We start from the raw sequence: 21,243 nt of genomic DNA, 5'->3' as shown, positions 1-21,243 counted from the left end.
TGAGACCCACAAAAGTTCTCAGCAGCTTTGTATTAACTTTGAGCACTACTGCTGGAGGCAGGCCATATTTTTACATTGGGATGTCATATTGTAGTAGCCTTGTACAAACAGACTTAGTGCATTAAAACTCTTTGGGTCTTCCTTATTCTGGGCTGTCTGTAATGGTTACATTACTCATTATTTTTTTGGCTAATCTCTGAACTTGCTTTTAGATTTTGTACCCTTGTAGGCAGAGGCAGGGCAAGATCTGACACGAAGTCACTCACTCTGAGATGGACCTTCTGATCTTCCAAAATATAGGTTTGCAACTTCTGCAGCTTCGTGTTTAGTTTCTTCCCTTTTTGAGGGCAGAAGTTCCTTTACCATCTCCATCCGAGTTGAGCCTTTGTGGTAACCCTTGTTGGATTTGTCTTTCCCTCCAGCATTTCAGAGCTTGAGGACATGGTGGTGGGATTGCATCATTTGAAGTGGGGAGAGGATCCCCTGTATGGTTCTTTCCTGCTCAAGAGCTGCCCTGTTAACCAGTCAGAGACCCTCACTTCTGGCCTGCATCTTTTTTTGTCTGACCCAGCTGTTGTGCTTGATACTATCCTATTTCTTATTAATTGAGCAAAACATTGCATGGAGTCATTCAGATTTATAATCTGGATTCCCACATCTCGCATCTCTCTTCTTCTTGGTCTCTTTCCCTTCATCTTTTCCCTATGCCATGAAGATAATGTTGCAGAAAACTTGATCCATGGAACCGCTTTCCTGGCTCCCATTGTCAAGGTGTTCATTACAGGCATAAATATGAATGGATTTAAGACCAGATGTGATGCAGAATCCTCCAGGAGTGTGGTTCTGGTATCTGTGACTCATGGTTCCTGTCACCTGCATACATGTACGTGGGTGATGTGTGTTTCCAGGCAAAAGGACAGCTGCAGGCATCCTCCTGTCTGTCCTGGGGGAGCTCCTGCTAAAGCCTTAACACTTTTAATTTGTATTTAAAATGAACACATTTCTCTGAAAGATGTAGATTAGATATTCAGAAGAAATTCTTTACTGTGAGGGTGGTGAGGCACTGGCACAGGTTGCCTGAGAAACTGTGTGTGTTCCAACCCTGGCAGTGTTCAATGCCAGGTTGGATGAAACTCTGAGCAACCTGGTCTAGAAGATGTCCCTGCCCATGGCAGGGGGGTTGGAGCTGGGTGATCTTTAAGGTCCCTTTGAGCCTAAGCCATTTGATTCTATGGTTCTCTGTATACTTTTTTCCTTCATGCTGGCTTTTGGTTTGTTTCTTTTTTGTAATTAAAAACTTGGAATTGGCAAACTCCTACCTTTTGGCATTAATAATAAAATTACTTAGCACTTGTAGTACTAATTGTTCTCAGGACACTTTAAATGTTATTATTTCCTACAATGCATTTCTAAAGTGTTGATGTTTGTTTGCACTTTGTGTGTTTAGAAATCAGTGGCCTCTCACCTAAGGTAGTGTTAGAGTTAACACTAATCTGCTAACAACTACCTGCCCTTGTTCAGAACACCACACACCTCTTTTGTGGTTTCCAGCTCTCTTAACATGAAACACCTTCTGGAAAAAAAAAATTAAAATCTACATAATATTTGAAAAAAAGCTGTAGTGCCACATGCATAGATGCTAATGTTGTAAAGTACACTGAAAAAGGTGTCCTGGAGTGGACTTAGAGACAGAAGTCTCTAAAGTTACATTAAGTTGATCAAGAGGAAATATGAGATTTTTAGAGCTCGTCATCGTTGCACTTTATGAAATGTGTAAACAAATTTCTATGCATCCTAGGAAGAACTGAATCTTGTTACCACAGTTATTAAAGTTAATAAGATTTAAATTTTGAGGTAGTAGGCCTGCTTACAAAGGAAAAATATGAAACATTCTCAAAGGGAAGTGCTGGTTCCTTTGTAGATTTTTCTTTTAGCAATTAGTGATATACAGGACAAACGACAATTCCTGTGTATCATAGAAAAACAGGTTTCTTAGTGGGGGATTGAAATTTTTGTTTGGTTCATTTGGTGGTTTTTTATTTGATGTTTTTCATTGTTTGGTTTGGGGTTTTTTATTTAGAAAGTAGATGATGCCAAAGTTTGAAAGGTAAAAGAACACATCAAAGTGGACAAAGCAGGTTTGTTGGATCCTGCAACTCTTTAATGAACATGTCTAGCACTCCTGAATGAGATAAAGCATATGTATTGTGTTTGCTGGTCATAGCACCCTCATGATATTTTCCTTCAGACTTTGTGAGGATCATGCCTGGGCCACCAAAACTCTTCCAGTATTTCTATTTGCTGTTCTACTTGGAACCAGAGGTGACTGGGTTTGTTTTTCGTTCTCCATAGTTAAACCAAATAATGTCGGCTGGTTTAATAAAATATATTGTTTTATGTTGGCCTTGATGGATTTATGGATCTCACAGCATTATGCAGTTCATGAGGTCACAAAGAGCCTGTCTGATTCAAAGTTACACTGATGCCTTCAAAGATTTGACAGAAAAGTGGTGTCTTTTGCTTGATGCGCAGACAGTTCTGTCTCAAGATCTTGATCTACTACATGCTGGCAGACTGACAGATATTTCCAGAGCTAGCATTGTGTCTATCAAAACTGAATCCAGGACAACAAACACTGTGTGTTTCAGTAACACTTAAGCAATAATGACTGCAGTTTTGAAAAGGAATAAGCCTCAGGGCACAGAGAAATATCTTTGTTTCAGTGAACAAAGCAAAGCTTTAAGTAGCAAGAGCAGAAAAATGAAAGACAACCAAGCTCCTGCCAAATGTTTCCCACTCAGGGATGTTATCACTAAGAGATGGGCCTTTCCAAGGCTTTTAGTACAGGCTGTAAAGTGATGCCATGTGCCTGTTCTTTTCCTTACTGAAGCTGATAACAAGCTTGTCTCTCTCTCTTCTATTGCCTGATCATCTTTTGTAAGGTTTCTCTAGCCGAGCAGCAGCTCAGTGCAAACAGACCTGCCCCTGGTGTGTTGCTGGAGCAGAGGGAGGACTGTGCCCTGTAAGCCCTGCGGTGTGCAGTGCTCCTGCTCCCAGCCTAGGGCTTGATCCCAGCTCAGGAGCTCTTGCCTTGTGCTCCACCCTCTCGGCAGGGAGACTGTGGACCCTTCTTTTAGTGGGTCACAGATTGTTTCTGGTGGCCCCCCAGCTTTTGGCTGGTTGGAGAAGTGTTGAGCCATGCCAAGAGCTGGAAGGGGCGCGTGCGGCTCCCTCGGTCACGCTGCTGAGCTGCCAGGCAAGCCCTTGGCAAGACTCCTTCTGAAAGGGACAGAGAGAGAAGAAGATTATTAATCATTTAGGACCTGACTGGGGGCTAGGTTAGACCTGTTAGTTCTGATTCTCAACTGTGATTGAAAGTTGGGTGGAAAAGGTAGTAAGACAGCTGACTAACTACTGTAAAAATACTGCTGTTACCACCTGTGTTTTCTGTATCACTTGTCAGCAAGGCTTTTAACATGTCTATCTAATTTATAAACCCAGTAAGTTTGGGTTTTTGGTACGAGTGCAATCTATCACAGATCTCCTGGGGGGATGGAAACAGTGTCAAGAGTATGCATTTAAAATGAATCATGTCATGTGCAGTATTACAGTCAGTTTCTGTGGCGGATGTGAGGAAAAGGTGGTATTTTTATATGTACTCATATTTCAGGATGCTGAATGACCTGTTTCTAAATTTAAATAGGATTTTTATAATGTAAGGATTGAATTATCTTGGATATCTATAATGCAAGGATTGAATTAATAGTGAAACAGCAAATATTTGCTTTGCTTCTGTAAAGCCTAATGAGACTTGACATTGAAGCATGTTCTTTGATGTCTTTCTTGGTATGTATTCTACTGGATTGTTTTTGGGGTTTTGTTTTGTGGTTTGTTTTCTCCTTCTGTGGTTTTGGACTTTTTTTTGCTTTCTGTGCACTGGAACATACAGGATTTTCTTTGGTCAAATGATGAACATTATACACGATAAGCAGTCTCTTGTTAAATGCAGTATGGCTGTTGTTTGTCTAGCTTTTCCCCTTTCCCTCTCTGTCTGTCTCTCTTGATTAGACAATTAGAAGAATTTTCTTTGAATTAAATTTTCCTCTTTTAGGTCACTGACATGGCATGATTAAATTACTACAAAAGCCTCCTCAAGGAGACAGGTTAGATGGAACTGTTTCATTGCATCACAGACTGCTTCCAAGTAGTTTTTTTTCATGGCTGATGAAAGCATCTGCTCAAGAGAAGTTGTGATTTGGGTGAGCACTTATCTGATGGAAGGCAGCTCTGAAATGCTTCCTGTTATTGTTAGTCTCCCTAAGCTGTTTGAACCTGTGCTTTCAAAGATATGTTTATTAACCTATCAGTAAGAGCTGTTTTAAACTGCTTTGTGTTTGTTCCTGCAAGTTTGCTTTAGTGAGGAGAGCAGCTAGTAACAGAACTGAATTCCTGTGCTTTGACCTTCAGTCGTGTAAATCTTACAGTAATTGAGGAACAGCAAATACCTGCCTTGGAAAGACATCTGCCATAGTTGTTCATGGTGTATCTGTAGCCTATAAATAATTCTTTCCTATTTTGGACCAGATAAGACACTGGGATAGATTAAAGCTGGCAAATTGAACTTTAACTGAGAGAGACATGAAAGCAATACTAGGAAAAGACTATTGCTTTGTTTATCTGGGCTGATGTGAGTGAATGTAATTTAATAATTGCTGCAGAGCGAAGGTTTCAGCACAAAGTCTTTGTTAATTCTGTGAAAGTCACTCAACGTTGCTTGCAACTCTGATTTGGATTGTTCAGTTCCATGCTTGTATCTCATCAGGCTTTATGGTGTTACTATTCTTCTATCCAAAAAACCTTAATTGACTACAGAATGAGATGTACACTTCCAGTTTTGCTTCTCAAAGTCTCTAGTGTTCCTTCACTGCTGAATCAGCTTTGAAGCAGCTGTTAAGACTTTACTTTTCCTCCAGAACCATGCAAAAATAATTGCATAATGTTGTTGTTTTTTGGTTTTTTTTTTTACTGCAGTTATACATAATTTTTTTCTGAATTTCCCTTTTCTTCTTTTGTGAGATGTGAAAAATCTTTGATTTTTCTGTAAGCTTATTGTTTTCAGAGTTGTGAGAGATGAAATGATACTGCAAGGCTGCTTCGAACCTGTGCAGTGTTAAAGGTTTGAGGACAACCTGGGATGGTACTTTTTTAAAAAAAATAGTTGTATTCCTGTTTTACATATTTTCATATGTTTACATTATCTTTAATTGTTATAGAATGATAAGGCTCTTAGTAGCAGATGATAAGTAGAGATAAGTGCTGTTTATCATCTTATGGTCTAGTAGCTCTAACTAATATTTGATGCTCATGTATTCTTAATAATTCAAAATGCACCTGGTGAGGTCTTTTGCAGAGGTACTCTTGGCCTACTTCTGCAGCTGTTGGCTTCATAGAAAAGAATTAGGGCAATACTTAGCATTGTGAAAATTACTGTCCTAAATTTATTTGGATTTGCTTCAGCATCACACCTTTGAGTTGTCTTTTTAGAGTAGACCAAAGTAAGTGACCCTGGGTGCTCCAGAGAAATGTGGCAACAAATACAGTTCTGAGGCCATCCTGTGGCATGGAAAGGAGCAAATTTTAATGAATCTGAAGCAGTTGTATTATGATGACCTTAAAAATCAATTTTAGTTGCAATCTTCACTTCATTAGCATAGCACTGCTTTTTATGCTCGCTTTAAAGTTGTAATTGCTCTTATACCTGGTGGCCTTAATTTCCACAGGTATTGCAAAATATCACTTGCCCTAGAGAGGCCCAGTCACCACTGCTGAAAGCCAGTCCAGCTGGGATGCAGGATCAGTGTTTTTTCACCTTCCTGGAAGAATAAGTGAGTTATTGTTGAAGGGCAGCCACAATTTTCTTTTTTCTCTTCTAAACTTGAAGAGAATTTTAAAAAAGGAGCACAAAGTTGTTGCTGGAATACACAGCAGTTTTTGCAGAGGAGGTGGGGCCATGATTGTTATTCACATGCACTTTTTCATGCTCAAATCTAGAAGTCTCAAGGTAATAAGTTAAATTACTGGTAAACACCAGTAGAATAAAGCACTTTGGAGAGAGGACACATTTTTCACTCCTGAATTCTTCAGGGCTGGTAAGAAAAGCCTTTCTGCAGTAACTCATTTGCAGGAATAAAGGAAAATTCAAAAACCCATCTTCAGAAGTAGACTGACAAAATACTTCAGGTGTGCTCTGCTAGATTTACCTCACCTGTCACCTGCTCCTTGTTCAAGCACCTCTTGTTAGGTAGTGAGTCATCTTCAGCTCATTTGAATTCTGGAAACCTGCCCATCACGCTCTTTTTGATTCCAAAAGGACAAATGACATTGCTGTAGGAGATCTGAAGTACTTTCTTAAGTGGTGTAAGTGTGTCTCTCTGACATCAATGTTAGCAAGTGGAGCAGTGCTGTAAAACCTGGATCCTTGTAGACAATCACTTAGAAAGAAGACCTAACATCAGCCCCTGCATAAGACTCGTCAGGACTAGCTCTAGTTTGGTGTTGTGGACTCAATGCTTTGAGCACTGGATGCAGTCCTGTAGCACATTTAATCCAAAAGGGATCTGGCTTCCATGTTCCAAGTCTGCCCTGCAGTGTGAACCTTGTTGTTACAGGAGATTTGCAGAGGAAGCCGCCCTCTGCTCTGTCCTAAAACATTAGTGGAGCCAAACTTTGAGTTCATTTAGACTCCACACCAGAAACATGATGATAGAAAGATTCCTATGATTACATGTCTTCTCTCTGTGCTGAAGTCCAAGAGACCTCTAGGGGTTTTTTTTGGGTCACTTGACACTTCTAGGACATCACAGCTATTGTGCTGTGTGTTCGAGCAAGCAAAGGACATTGTATACTTTAAATTTAGTGTGTCCTGGAGATATACCCAGTGCTTTTTGCTGCAAAAGTTTCTGGTAGTTTTTGCTGCAAATTAGAGCCTGTTTCTTGCCATAAGCTCTGCCAATCACTGCCTAAATGCCAGGTAAAAGATGAAGGTGCTCATTCTGAGCGAGAGCAGTGAAGAGAACAGGGATTTATCTGAGCAAAATGTGTTCCAGAAACAAAACACTTGCTTCCTGGTTGCAAGGGGGTATCTGATCAATGAGTTTGCAGGAAGAGTGTTTCTGTTCTTGTAAATACACACGTTACCATTAAACTGTTTTGCTGAATGGAGCTTGCAAGTAAGGAAGAAAGTTATCCTTTATATTTACTCCACAGTAAAAAACCTGTGATGCTTCTATTCTAACCTGCTTTAAAAAGAAAATGGAAATAAATCTAAACCTGTTAAAAGTACTTGTTCTTAATGAAATGCCACACAGATTTATCTTCCAGATAGAAAGTGACCATACCTTCTGCAAAATGCACCGCTCCTAATCTCAGTCATAGCTTCAGTCTCAAGTCCATGTGCTGGGCCCAAATCAGAGTGACCTTGCTTGTCACGTGGCTCTTCTGGGATTTTTGGGGTTTATTTTGGCCTTCATTGTTCTCACTGTCTTGGTAGCTCTCTGATGGTTCCTGGAATATTTACCAAGCTGACTCATCTTCACTCCTGGAAGAACCCCAGGAGAGTTGATTTCTCACCTCACTTGTGGAGGTTGGGGCTGTAGAACAGGTTTATTCTGGAGGGAACAGAGTATTTCTAAGTAGGTAAAGTAAATGCCATAAGGAGAAGTTGTGTTTCAGGTGAAAAGAGGGCATGTTGATTGAAATGTTACAGCAAACTATGTTGCCAGAAAGCTCTGTAGGTTGGAAAAGGTTTCTGTTCAGAAGATGGATGCTTCAGACTACAGCTGCAGGGAGAGAGGTTTTCTGCTGCTGAGTGCTGTCTTCATCTTAAATATAGCACCTGGTTTTAATTTTGTGTTCTGGTCAGTTTTTCTTCTCTGTGGCTTTTGATGCTTTTTTGTTTTTTTTTCTTTAAGGAAAATGAATTCTTAAAATGCACAAAATGTTCTACTAGGGATCTGAGATTACTGCTTCTCTCAGAGTAGAATTTAAGGCTCTTCAAGGAAAAAAATCAATGGCAAACTTCAATAATCGGTGATGCCAGCTCAGGACTGTTGTGACAGTGCAAATGAGGGAATTGTGAAGCAGTGCCTCCCTGTTTCAGCAATGAAATTTCTCTTCTCTCAGTGTAAACTTCCTTATCTTTATCACTGATTGTTCTTGGACTCTTCCTAATTGTGAATTCTTTGCCTGAGGCAATACAATTTTAAGTGATACACACTTTATATGGCCACATCAAGTTTTGGAAAGCATCACTCTTTTGTAATGTCCTCTGTTTGTTTGTGTTTTGGTTTTTTGGGTTTTTTTTAAAAGTATCCAGTTACCATGACAGCTTTTACCCACGCTGGAACTCAGTTTCCTGGCATGGCTTTTATTTGCATGTGCTGCAGGGAGCACTGTTATTAAACAGACTGGTAATTATTCTTCCAGTCACTTTCTGAGACAACTGATGTGAGAGAGTGATAGAGCTTTCTCATTCCAGGTAAAAGTGCTCATGCACAGCTCTAGGCAGCTAAGTTTTCATGCTCACTACTTCTAGGTGTTACTCTTTTATGCAGAAGGTGATTTTTTTTCCTTATAACATGAAGCCATGCTTAGTTGTTTAAATTATCAAGGAACAGAGAAAAAGAGACATTTATTTAATTACATCATCATTTTTTGTTGGCATTTTATTGGATGTTTGCCTCTTACTTTGGATCTCTTTTGGGCCATTTCATAGATATTTATGTTTTTCTTTGTGAGTTTTTATTAGTTTTTAAAATTAATTTAAATCTGTAAAAAGATGCTTGATACTGTACTTTGTCCTCTGAATAAATAGCAAGAATTAAAATGTTTTTAAGATTCAAAATTTATATCACTCCTTTTTGAGACTTTCAAAGTTATCTTAAAGTGGTTGTTCAATTTATTTCTTAAAAAATACAGTCATGTGCTCATCTTGTGTTAACCAAAGGCTTTATTATAACTCATGCTAGAATATGGCAGCAAGAGACAGCATCTGATAACTTAGCTTTTTTTTTTTTTTTTTTCCCTTTTAGGAGTTTCCATGGGGTACAGACCATGCCACTGGGCTGCATTTGGGTAAAGGATGAGTTCACTGTTTCTCTGAGGAGTCTTCCAACACGTTTTCCAAGTTACCTTTTAATGGTGTTCTAAGTGAGCTTATGTGACACAAATAGTATTGGATCATGAGTGAAGAAAAAAACTTTGGTGCATCCCAGAAGATGCTGTCTCCTTCCAGAAGTACCAGCAGCTGCTCCTCCAAGCAGGGAAGTCGACAGGTACTTTTTTCACCGAGCTGAAAGCATTGCTAAGATTGGCTGTTACATTTTTCTTGGATATCTGCAAATCTCTTAAACCTTGTTTTCCTGTTGCTTGCTTGTTTTATTTCATCGCTTCTTTGCTTTCCTCTCTCTTTTCTTTTTTTTTTTCCTTTTTTTTTTTGTTGGTAGCAGTATCTTGTTTTGAGTCAAATGCATTAAACACATATTACTGAATGTCAGGCATGTGTAAAACTAGAATGCTTACAGTGAATTTTGATTTCTATCTTATTTATTGTATGTTTGGTGTCTTTATAGTGAAATAGAGCTGCTGTAGCATCTTGGTCTCCGTGGTTTGATCCTGAAATACCAAATCTTTTGTGTTAGGCACTGCTTTTGTTGTAGAATATTGTGTAACTGCTCTGTTTATTTCAAGTTTCCAAGGAAAGGTGTGCATGGATGTGTGAAAGATAATTCATTTTTCATGAACCTGACACAGGGTTCCTTTGAATGCCCATTTGTGCTGGTTGTTGCTGTGGAACTGTAGATAGCAAAATGAGCATTCGTGTAACACGATGCTTCTGCGTGCCAAACGTGAAAGTTGCTTTGTTTTCTGCTAAGAAGGTTGCTCCTGTTTTCTATAAACCTCTCACTTTCAAAAGAACTGTCTACAAGTGTTTGCACCTGACAGGTGAGGCTGCTGAAGAAGGCTTCATTTGTGGGCAAGAAATGCTGACCTGCAGCTGCACTGAGAATAAAACTTAAATGTGAGAATAAAACTTATATGTGCTCAATCCGTGTTTGCAAAGTCACGAGCAAAGTGCTCTGCATAAACTTTTATCTCTACAAGTGCTGGCTTGGTGGGGCTCTTGGAAGCTGCCTCAGGCAGGAATTTTAATTGGAACTGAGCATCCCAATCCCCCAAAAGCTTTGGAGCCCTCAGCTGTTTTGAAACAGCACCTGCTCTTCTAGGACTTCTGGCCCTGCTCATACAGTTGGCAAGGCAGACGAATGTCTGAACAATTTATGACTTTTAAAGTACTGTGCTTGTGGAAAATGCTGTGCATTTCTAGTATACTAAACAATAAAATCCTAGCTCTCAGGATGTCTTTTTTGTTTTCCTGGAATATTATTTTTTATATCCTCCATTTGTGATTACCTTTGAAAAGTGTAATTTAAAAGATTTGGAATTGTCTGTTCAACAGTTCATGTCTATCAAGTGTTGTATTATTTAAATAATAAGATTTACATGAGTATGACTAAATCCACTGGTGTGTAGTACAGCCAACTTAAGGAACCATACTAATACCATTTATTTGCCCTTTCCATCTGTATATTAGTTTAAATGACAATACTTTAGGTGTTCTATTAAGACGAAAGCAACCATCTAAAGTTGTATGAAATGGTTAAGAATCGCCTAATTAAAAAAAGACCACATGTACAATAACCTTCAGGAGCTTTTGTTTGTTTGTTTGTTTGGATTTGTTTTGGTGTTTGTTTCAAAATCCTGTAGAATAGTGGGATGTAACTTTTTTATTAATAGTATCCTGAAAGTTTAAATGATGTTGCCAAGTGCTGTGCAGGTTAGAGAGTGACATGCTATGATTTTGATATTCTTTTCTTCATATTCCAGCTCCATGGAGGGCTTCTTATTCCTCCCTCAAACACTTGCACCTCCTGTGCTCGTGGCTTGTGGGTTAGTGACAGATCTTCCTGATGGGTGCTTTTCTCTGTGCTGCTGCTCTGATGCAGTACTTCTTTGGATCTGATTAAGTAGAAAGAAGATCTGAAAAATTGTGGGGGGAAGAAGATCTGGAGCTGGGTGAAATTTGCTCAAAAAATAGCAGGATCTGAATTCTGAGCTTCTCTTGATTTTCCTACATGTAGACTTTATTGCTGGTATATGCCAGCACCTAATAAGTGACCTGAGGCTGGGATATGGAAGCACAGGAGTGCCAGGCTGCTGTGTCTGCTAAAGTTTAGTTTCATGTTAGAGGGCTGTTTGTGGGGAGCATGACTCCTGTGATGGAGAAAATGAGCCACTGTGCTAGAAAGGAGTTGATTTAAGCAGAGCTGCAGGACTTTGAAGGATCCAGTCACTCCTTCCTTTGGTGCCCATTTCCTGCCCCATTTAGTATATTGCTGTGTGAACTGACCAGGTGAACACTTAATCCTCTTCCACTAAATTCACCTTCACTTTGAAGCCCCGTGAAAAGTTGGAGGTTACTGCCACTTCCCACCTCTTTGTTTTTCTGTTCCCCTCTCCTTCACTTATGGAAAGGGATCTCTTCCACAGAGACACAACTCAAATTCAGTTTTGTGAGGAAAGAAACCTGGTGTTGACCTTCCTTAAATTTAAATTGACCTGTGATCAAAAGAAGGTATGTTGTGCTAGTTATTTTTAAATCGAATATGTTAACTAACTTTTAAAATAGATGCACTGGGGACAAGCTTTGTGACAGGAGAACCGTTTTAAAAAACCTCAGGTTCCATAAAAGAAAATTTCTGCCAATTTTATGAACCGTAACAAATGCCTTAGTTGCAGCTGATGCCAACCCTTATCCTCCACAAAGTAGGTTTCTATTTTTGGCAGTTTAAAATATTTGGTACAACTGACTGCATTTTGCACTGAAAGAGAGTGTGACACTGTCATCTGTTTTGTTCAGGGAGCTGCAACTGCAAGCATCAGTCTGAGAGCCATTCAGAATCATTACTTCATACTTTCCCCTGAAAGAATTTGCCTAAAGGAGCAGTATGGTGCAGAATGTTGCAGAAAATGAGAAGGCTTTTATTATATTAAACAAAGAAAATGAATACATTTACCTAATAATGGACTTATCTTTGAAGACCAAAGTCTACATGTTTTTTCCTCAGCCATAGACCGAGTATGCACCAAGGAGCGTGTGCAGGGGAATTTTTCAGTGCCTATCTGAAATGAGCACCTCTAGACCTGGGAAAAGTAAAGATTTTGTTCCTCCCTTAGCCTCAAGTGAAATTTCTTCCTGGTCAGCAAATACAGTGTTGGTAATTTTGAGTAGATTTTGGCCCAGATAATGATGCAAAAATCTTTTGTAGCATCATAATCTTAAAACACAACCAATCTAGACAGGAGACCTTTGCTAGAATTGTTAATGCCATTCATCTGGGAGTTTTGGGGTTTTTTTTAAGGGGGGGGGGGGTGCCATTTTTTTTTCAAGTTAGTGCCATATTTTGGGCTATCTCTTTCAGTTCCCTATTGTGGGGTGAGAATAAGCAAAAGGGAGTATAATCTGAATGTTTTCAGGAAATCCTTTGTCTCCAGTTTGCTCCTCTGCTATTTCAGAGGGATGAGTAGAGATGATAATCGACCAGCCTGATTCATTTGCCTTCATTTTAGAGAGTAAGCAGTTTTCTTTCACTTCTGCAGCTGCTCCCAGGAACAGCCAGCTGATGCTTTTTCCTCATTCAGTGAGGTGTCAAATCTCTTGTAAAACAAAAAACCTGGTCAAGATCCGTAGGGTCTGGTGGAAAACCAAAACTAGTCACAGCAGCAGTGTTTTTGAAAAATGTGAGAGTTTGTTCAGGTGGGAAAGGTTGGATTCATCTGGAAGGATGTATATGGAAGAGGACCAGATTCTGTTAATGCATCATGCCACCTTGCATGTATCCAGCAGGTCCCCAAACTGTTAATTCTGTGAGCTTTTAAGAGGATCCATTTCTAATTCAACTCAGCCACCCTTATGTACAGCTGACAATTGAAGTGTGAAGTTCCCAGGGTAGAGAGTTGAGTAGCAGACTTGCCTTCTACATGAGATTTGGCAGGGTGTCAAGCCTGCTTTGAGGGGAAGCAGTGCTTCCACTTCAGATTTTCTTCCCATTTTCACACTTTTTATTTGAGAAGGCACACTCTAGGCCACACTGCTCACCTGAAGAACTGTGATAAATATGACTTTCCTGCAGGAACATGAGAGACACCTTGTGTCTGGACTGCAGGACAGGTCCAGGCAAAATCGGAGTTCTAATGCAGGGAACATTGTATTCTGTGCTAAAAAGAATTAAAGAACATTGTATTCTGATCAAAACTATTAACACTGTGTTTATTCCAGATGAGTGTAATTGGCTGAGCTATTTCTCAGCTGATTCTTTTCACCTCACACATCCAGTATCATGGGTCTGTCTCATTTCAGGAGTCCCTTTCTTTCTAAGCTTATCCTTACAGAAAGATGAGGCTCATTGCAGCCTTTTTAGCACTTAATGGAGCATATAAAAAAGACTGAGAAGGACTTTTTGCATAGTGATAGGACAGAGTGGAATGGTCTTAAACTGAAAGAAGGGAGATTTAGATTAGCTGTTAGGAGATTTTTTACTGTGAAAGTTGTGAGACCACTGAAGCAAACTGAAGAAGAAGTCTTGGATGCCCCAGCCCTGGAAGTGTTCAATGCCAGGTTGAATGGGGCTCTGAGCAAGCTGGTCTAGTGGAAGGTATCCCTGCCCATGGCAGGAGGGTTGAAAATAAATGATCTTGTAAAGTCCCTTCCAACCTGAGATGATCTATGATACTGTAAATCTTCCTCGACTGAGATCAAATTTCTGCTTGTCTCCTGCAGTCGATGATGTGCTGTGTTTATGCTTCACCAAACTCTGTGAAAACTTGATCCCAAAACTGGAGAAAGTTCTTTTGTTAGGTACAACACTAGAATATTGAAAAAATCAGCTGTTCACTACTACCAGATTAATTCTCAGTGGAAAAATTACTGCATATTAATATATTTTGGCATGAGAAGGGATAAAACTTGCTTGGTATTTGGGCAGAGCATCTTCTAAGTTCCTCTGGATACTTTCAAGAAGAAAGAAACAAAACTATTAGCACAACATTTTTCTTAATCTCACAGCTGTAGCTGTTAGTTCTTAATTAGAATTATATGACAAAATGAATTCCCTCATAAAAATTTTGGTTAGGACAACTGCACTTCTGACTTGTGTTGAGGTAGTACAACATCATTGGATGGTCTGGAGGGTGTTGGTTGGCAGGAGCTGCTCAGCCCCACATTTCCACTGCTTGAGGCTCATTGTGGGGTGAGTGTGGCAGACTAAACTCAAAGCTTACCAGTTTGTTCTATTAAATGAGGCACAAGGAAAATAACAGAAATAACGGAGTGCCACCAACAGTGTGGTGGAATTATTAGATGCCTTTTCAAAGATGGCTTGCTTGTAATGCCTCATTACACAAGTAATGAGCATATTACCTGATGTAATCTTTTTCTGGGTTTATAGAGGTGAATTTTAAGGATTCTGAAGATGGATAAATGAGGACAGCTAGCATACTTGCTGATTTATTTTTTAAAAAATTTGTTTCATTTTTCCTTTTTTCTTTCTTTTTTTTTTTTTTTTTTTTGAGGGAGCCAAGTTCTTTTTGGAAATACTTCTCTATGTATCTTACAGGGAGCATGATGAGTACTTACCTACCTAGAATAGTTCTCTTCTCCCTAGTGTGCTACATACTAGTCTTTTTCTCTTATTATACTCTATGTATTAAAGTATTCTTTATCTTTTTCAAATATAAGGGGATGGTACTAGCACATACCATTTCCTGTCAGTTTTTTATAATGCTACATCTGCCAAATCCTGGCAATGAATAATTCATGAGATCTCTCATCAGAAACCTTGAAGCTCATGTTACATTGTCATTTGTAGCTGTTCCATAAATAAAAGCTATAAAAATACTATGAGATTTAGACTCCTCTCTGGTTTGTTGCTGCAGGGTCTTTCATTTAAGAGTTTCTGGTGGCAAAAAAGAGAGATTTGCTTTTAATTACTTTTATCTGATGAAGGGTGGCTTCTGTTTTTCTTGTAGTTTCCATTTATGTCATATTCCTCACAGTACTTGAGTTACTTCCACGGCTTTTTAAAATTGTTTTTAGTTAGTTTGATTTATCTTATTATTTTTTCCTTAGGGAGGCTGCAACTTACACCAAACACAAAACCTTGAGTTACTGAGGAACAAAAGAGTTTTATATAAAAGATCTTCATTTTTAATATCTTATTTTTTGCTTCATAACCTACAAAATCTATCCTTTTAATATTTTCTGTCTCTGATGACAGAAGGTTTTTCCTAAATTGTGACTATGCTATGGTTATGCACTGTGTGTATGTATGTGCAGGAAAAGATACATAAAAAATTCAATGAAGTATGGTGATATAAAAATTGTGTTTTGTTTAATGGTATCGTTTCCATCAAAATTAAAAAGAACCTTATCTCTCTGATGATACATAACAAAGTGTCAAATGGAACCTTGGTTATTTTTCAACATCAATTGGGTTTTGTCTTCTTTTCTTATAGCCTTCTTCTTCTTGAATCTCTCTTACCAATTCAGTTATTTGGAAGAAATAAGATCTACATTTGGATTTTCTGTTTAAGCAGGACAGCTGGGAAATTGTGGAAGGACTCCGGGGAGCAATGAATTGTACCCAGGAGCCACAGAAGCAGGAGGGCTGCTTGCTGAAAAAGAGGAAGTGGCCTCTGAAAGGCTGGCACAAGGTGGGAAAGGAATGTGGATCTGAAAGCTTGAGTAGGACTTATTTGGTGTGGTTTTGTGACAAAAAGGTTACATAAGAGCAGAGAAAATGTTCTGCATGGAAATGGAAGGGGGGAGGATGTGTTTGTGCTATTTTTCTGATTGTGGCTTTTTCTTTTTGAGTGTGTTTTGTTTGGTTTTAATTCTCTACATTTCTGTTACAGAGATACTTCTTTTTGGACAGAGGGATTTTGAAGTATTCCAAATGCCGAGCTGATGTAAGTGATCTGAAACCCTTTAAGGCCATTACAAAGTAACAAGTGTCCAAAATAACAAAAATCCTCTACTGTTGGCAACGAGAAATAGAGCTTTCAGTAGTTCTAAACAGTAGGTTGAGAGGGGAAGAAATATTTATCCATTTGCTTTCATCTGGAGTGATTGTGGTTTTACTTTTTACTTTTTTGCAGATAGAGAGAGGAAAACTTCATGGCTGTATTGATGTTGGACTTTCTGTCATGTCTGTAAAGAAATCAACAAAGTGTATAGATTTGGATACAGAGGAGCAGATATACCACCTGAAGGTAAACCTTCAAGATTGTCATAACCTTGCTCCCAAACTACTCCATTAGCTGTGTAGGTTGGAGCACCTTTTTTTCTCATAGCAAGAGGTTTGTCAGCTGCACTAATAACTTTTTAGTCTCATCAGATTAGTTTGCACTTAATAACTGGAGAGATCTTATTGCACTGTTTTAGGGCCCAGAATCAGTAACCCTGTTCTGAACAGAAGCCTGATGTTTAGCAGTGCTTTTTTCATTTCTTGCCTAAGTGCTTTTATTTTCAGCATCTTCATCCTTGCCTTATCTATAAGAAGTGTTTTCCATGGTCAAGTATACTTGCAGAATAAATTGTTTTGGAATTCATCAACAAAATCAAATTTCTGTTTGTAATTAGTTAAACACTGACCTAGCTTTAACTATGGCAATTAAGAAATGATAAATATGAGGGGCTTTATTCAAATTTGAGGGGTTTTTTAAATCTGCAAGTTGCTCTAGTACTGTGTTCTGCATTGGAAGGCATAATTACTAACTGTAGTTACTTTTTTCCGTGACTTTATCTTGTGATTGATTTTCTGTCATGCCTAAGCTCATATAATGTGCATTTTGGTAGGAGCATCCTTAGCAAAACTTTCCTGATACTTTGCCAGTAAAGGTCAGCCAGGCTAGCTGTCTAATGAGCACAAAACTCCATAATTTCTTTGTTAGTTATTTTGAATGTGAGTGTCATCCACGCTGAAATTTTGTGCAGGTGAAGTCCCAGGAGCTGTTTGATGAATGGGTAGCAAAGCTTCGCCACCACAGGATGTACCGCCAGAATGAGATCTCCATGTTTCCCCACGACGCCAATAACATTTTCTTCCCTGGGTCTACTACCACAGACTCTGTCCCAGGTTTCTGTGATTCTACACCAGGTAGAAAGGTAATAGTTTTTATTTATAAATAATGAGCTTCCATAAGGAATTAAATTAGTCTAATTTGTGTTCATTAAATAAAGAGCATGATGGAAATTTTTGGTGGCACTTATGTTCTAAAATGTCAAGAGGAAAATTTATTATTTATTGATTTACACCCGAGCAGTTTCCTTTGTGATGTTGTTAAATTTTTAGTAGTTTTTCACTATTTTAAACCAGTAAATTGTACTTTCATAGCGAATTTCAAAACTGTTTATTGGGTTAGAATCCTCATAATTTTTGACATATATCAATATTTGATATGTGCTGGTGAATATTAGTCACAGAAGAGTATTCAGCTAGGTATTTTTTTTCCCTTTAGCATTTTGCTGTATATCCTTTAGCTTATAAACCATCTCCCCTTTTACATGAATGAAGCTTACTTAACTAAGGAGTATGTAGGAATTATGCAAGAAGTCACTATTATACAATAAATTATAAATACAAGGAATATATATTTTATACATATTTATATATAAAATATACAATATATCTATTATATCGACAAGGGATTATACAAGAAGACCACTGTTTATGTTTAAACTGAGGCAGAAGCTTTACTCAGATCAATCCAAGGGCAATGCTGTAGGTGGGTATGGGGTCTGGATGGGTCCAGTCAGCAATGTACTCCTCTTTTGGTGAAGTCTGTGAATTAGTTTCACAAATGGCCTGACAAATGCTCAGTCCAACCCCATAAATGGCCTCTTTGCAGTTTCATGGAAGATGGTGTGTGTTCTGTGCCTGAACACAGCCTCTGTGCCTTGAGCTGTCTGTACACTGACTGGCTGACCTTCACCCAAAGCAGCTCTTCTGCTCCATTGTAGAATCACTGGTTGCTTTCGAGAATCAAAAAGAAAAAGCTGTTCTGTGTTACTACAACTGAGATCCAGTAACTGTTTCAGTCAGCTCCAGAATGACTCCTAAGCAGCAATGCCCTTCTTGTTCTCCTTCCACCCAAGGCTTGCTTTTCCCTGCTGTAATTACTTTATGATCTGAACAGGCTTGTTCCCCAATACCCGCAGTTCCTCACTTTATCCTGTAACTGAGAATGAATTTTAGCAAACACAGACGTGTGTCTGAACAGCTTTTTGCCCGTGGTGGAGCGGGAGGGCGTCTGTGTGAGTGGGCAGCTGGAGGAACAATAACTCACCCTGCGGTAACAAGGCTGTTCTGCAGAGAAGGGTCTGCAGCACCTCGTGTGCCAGCAGCAGCTCCGTGGCTCTGACAGCCTGCTCTCCTGAGGCACTGGCTGCAAGGGAAGGGCAAATCTCCCATGGACATTCAGTTATTTTCTCCTGAAAGACAGCAGGGATAGAAGGTGGGGGGTGGGGGGGGATATCAAGGGCAGAAGTGGAACATTGTAAAGTCCGTGGTATATTTATGCTGGTGCCCTCAAAAAAACCCCAAAAACCCAAACCAAGGAAACCTATGTGATCAGCATATCTAAAATCTATTGCTTACTGTCAGGAAACTAACAATTTCTTCTTTGGCATGAAAGACTTTAATTCAGACTATTAATCCAGATTTGCACTGCAAAGAAGCCCTACTTATTTTCATGTGAAAAATAGAAGGGGATAGTTCTTAAGCTGCAGTTAATCACCTTAGCTGTGCTCAAGCTAAATGGAAGTCTGCCAATTTGCACCAGCCTTAGCTTGGTGTTAGTTGATATCACTCCAGCACTTAGGTTATTTTGAGAAATATATATCAAGTGAAATTTGAGTTGCATTTTATTTGCTTTTAGCAGCACCTGATTGGTTTTCACATTTTTTTTTAATTGTTGTTGAGAGACAGGTGTAGGTATCTACACATGTTTATGCGGAATTCCTGGATTCTAAAGCTTTACTGTGCTGATCCAAAGCAAAACTATGAAAACTGGAGCTACACAAGCTCTCTCTTGTCTGCTTCCTGGCAATCCCTACTTCCTTCTTTCCTCATGCTCATCTCACTTATATGAGTTCTGGAAAAGCCGGTTAGGTGAGGCCAGTTAATGAAGAGATAAACGTGGAATTGGTTCACAAAATGCCAATATAATTGCTCATCATTAAATTCAGTTTACTTGTGCTTTTAAAGGTGCTGAGATTATTATTTGCATACATATATGTGTGTGTACATAGATGTCTAAATATATGACTAAAGCTCGGACAGCTTTATGTAGGAATAAGCCAGCTAAGCTGCATTGATTAATTTATAAACAAGTGTGCTCACTGATGCTTATTGCTATTGCATACTGGCAAAATACCAAATGACATCACATGGATGGTGCATTTTATTTTATTCTGAACCTAGGTTGGTGATTATGCTGTAAACTTAAAAAGGGCAACTAAGAAAGCTGCAGCTGAGTGAGATGTAGATGAAGTTTCTTATTAATAGATTTAAAATTAGCACTACTGGAGTTCTGATATAAGGTGAGCAGGAGGTTGTAACAAAGTTTGTAAATTGTATGCTTCAGAGAAAAGCCAAACAATTTAGTCATAATTTTACCATGAGTAAAATGGCTATGTAAAGGCACTAGGATGAAACAGTTTAAAACTGATTATTAACAAGGTGTTGACAAAGCATGTGATTTGTGCATCTTCCCGACCTGGGTTTTATTGAAAATGAAAGGTTTAATAAGATGTACAAATAATTAGGTATTTCAATGGCTATTATTTGTAGTTACATCAGAGAAGAAAACAGCATTATAGGCCACAATCAACTGGTAATAACACTGGGTAAAAATTTCTTCCCATTGGAAACTTTTTAATTATACTCCTCAGTTAGCTCTTACACAGCATTCCCATCACCTCTTGGAGCATCTGATGATGGGCACTGCTGTAATTGAGCTAAGTGTGAAAATGTTTACTGAGGTGTTGTCAAAGGGTACTCTTTACCCAGACAAGGTGTATGGCCATCCCTGCATTAAGGACTGTTGAGCTAAATCCATGCTGAAGTCATTCAAACTTGTGTAAAATTTTAAATGACATCTAGTGCCAAAATTTTAAATGATGTCTTGTTTTTACACTGAAAAATAGCATTAACAAATGCATGTGCTACATCTGAGTTACTTTTGGGGCTTCTTTAGGAAGCGTGGAGGAGGAACAGAATGTCTGAATTTGGTCCTCTTCAGATATGGAACTTTAATTATTTTACACAATCAATAGGTTGGAAGAGATCTTCAAGATCATTGAATCCAACCCATGCCCTAAAACCTCAACTAAACCATGGCAGTGAATGCCATATCCAATCTATTTTTAAACACAGCCAGGGTTGGTGACTCCCCCACCTCCCTGGGCAGACCATTCCAGTACTTGATCATTCTTTCTTTAAAATCTTTTTCCTAATATCCAACCTGTATTTCCCTTGGTTCAGCTTAAGACTGTGTTAAGTGGATTCAATTTATGCAGAACTTTTCCCTTCCTCAAAATTTAGTTTTAAGCAAATGTTCATTGTTCCTGGAGTTTTTCTGCTGCTTGTGGATAGCAGGTACATTAGTTACCATGCCACTGTGCTCAATGACTATATACCTAGTCTAGATCATACACTTCTTCCCCTCCATGCAATTGATGCCTTCAGTCCTTGGCCATGATCACGGTCCTCAGCTGCTGGTTGTCAGAATTTGTGCATAAAACATTAAAATATTGTGTGTTAACAATTCACTTGTTCTTCTTTGGAACAGGCAGGCAGCTTGACCAAACAGAATTCAATGTCAACTGGAGGTAATTTGTCATTTTCTTTTTCGAGTAATGAGTCCAGGATTTCATCTTGGCTACAGTCCTCTGAAGACATGGAAAAATGCTCAAGAGGTAATTATATTTGAAGAAAATTGAAAGTAGCCTAATATTTTCCCTAGTCTTTCCTTAACAATGAGAGCATGATGCACTAAGTAGTCATTACTGTTACAATTTTCTCTGAAACTGGAGGAAGGAAAGATGTGGTTGTCAATTAAGTGGTT

The 21,243-nt window shown here is 38.8% G+C and overlaps 1 protein-coding gene across 4 annotated transcripts in view; it reads left to right on the top strand.

Moving 5' to 3' along the window:
• The window catches only part of OSBPL3 (oxysterol binding protein like 3), an 82,941-nt gene that overhangs the window by 30,967 nt on the left and 30,731 nt on the right, over positions 1-21,243 (top strand). For 2 of the 4 annotated variants that reach the window (XM_059845048.1, XM_059845065.1), the window contains exons 3-8: positions 9,090-9,332; positions 15,712-15,828; positions 16,030-16,083; positions 16,273-16,386; positions 17,111-17,281; positions 20,968-21,094. In XM_059845048.1, coding sequence (XP_059701031.1) covers positions 9,240-9,332; positions 15,712-15,828; positions 16,030-16,083; positions 16,273-16,386; positions 17,111-17,281; positions 20,968-21,094 — 676 coding nt within the window. In that variant the 5' untranslated portion in view covers positions 9,090-9,239. Of the gene's footprint in view, positions 1-9,089; positions 9,333-15,708; positions 15,829-16,029; positions 16,084-16,272; positions 16,387-17,110; positions 17,282-20,967; positions 21,095-21,243 lie in introns of all 4 variants that reach the window. The other 2 variants (XM_059845057.1, XM_059845040.1) reach the window with 1 other exon arrangement.

This window comes from Haemorhous mexicanus, chromosome 1 (genome assembly GCF_027477595.1).
Source record: "Haemorhous mexicanus isolate bHaeMex1 chromosome 1, bHaeMex1.pri, whole genome shotgun sequence".
NCBI classification, from domain to species: Eukaryota; Metazoa; Chordata; class Aves; order Passeriformes; family Fringillidae; genus Haemorhous; species Haemorhous mexicanus.
This window is presented reverse-complemented; position numbering and strand designations above follow the sequence as displayed.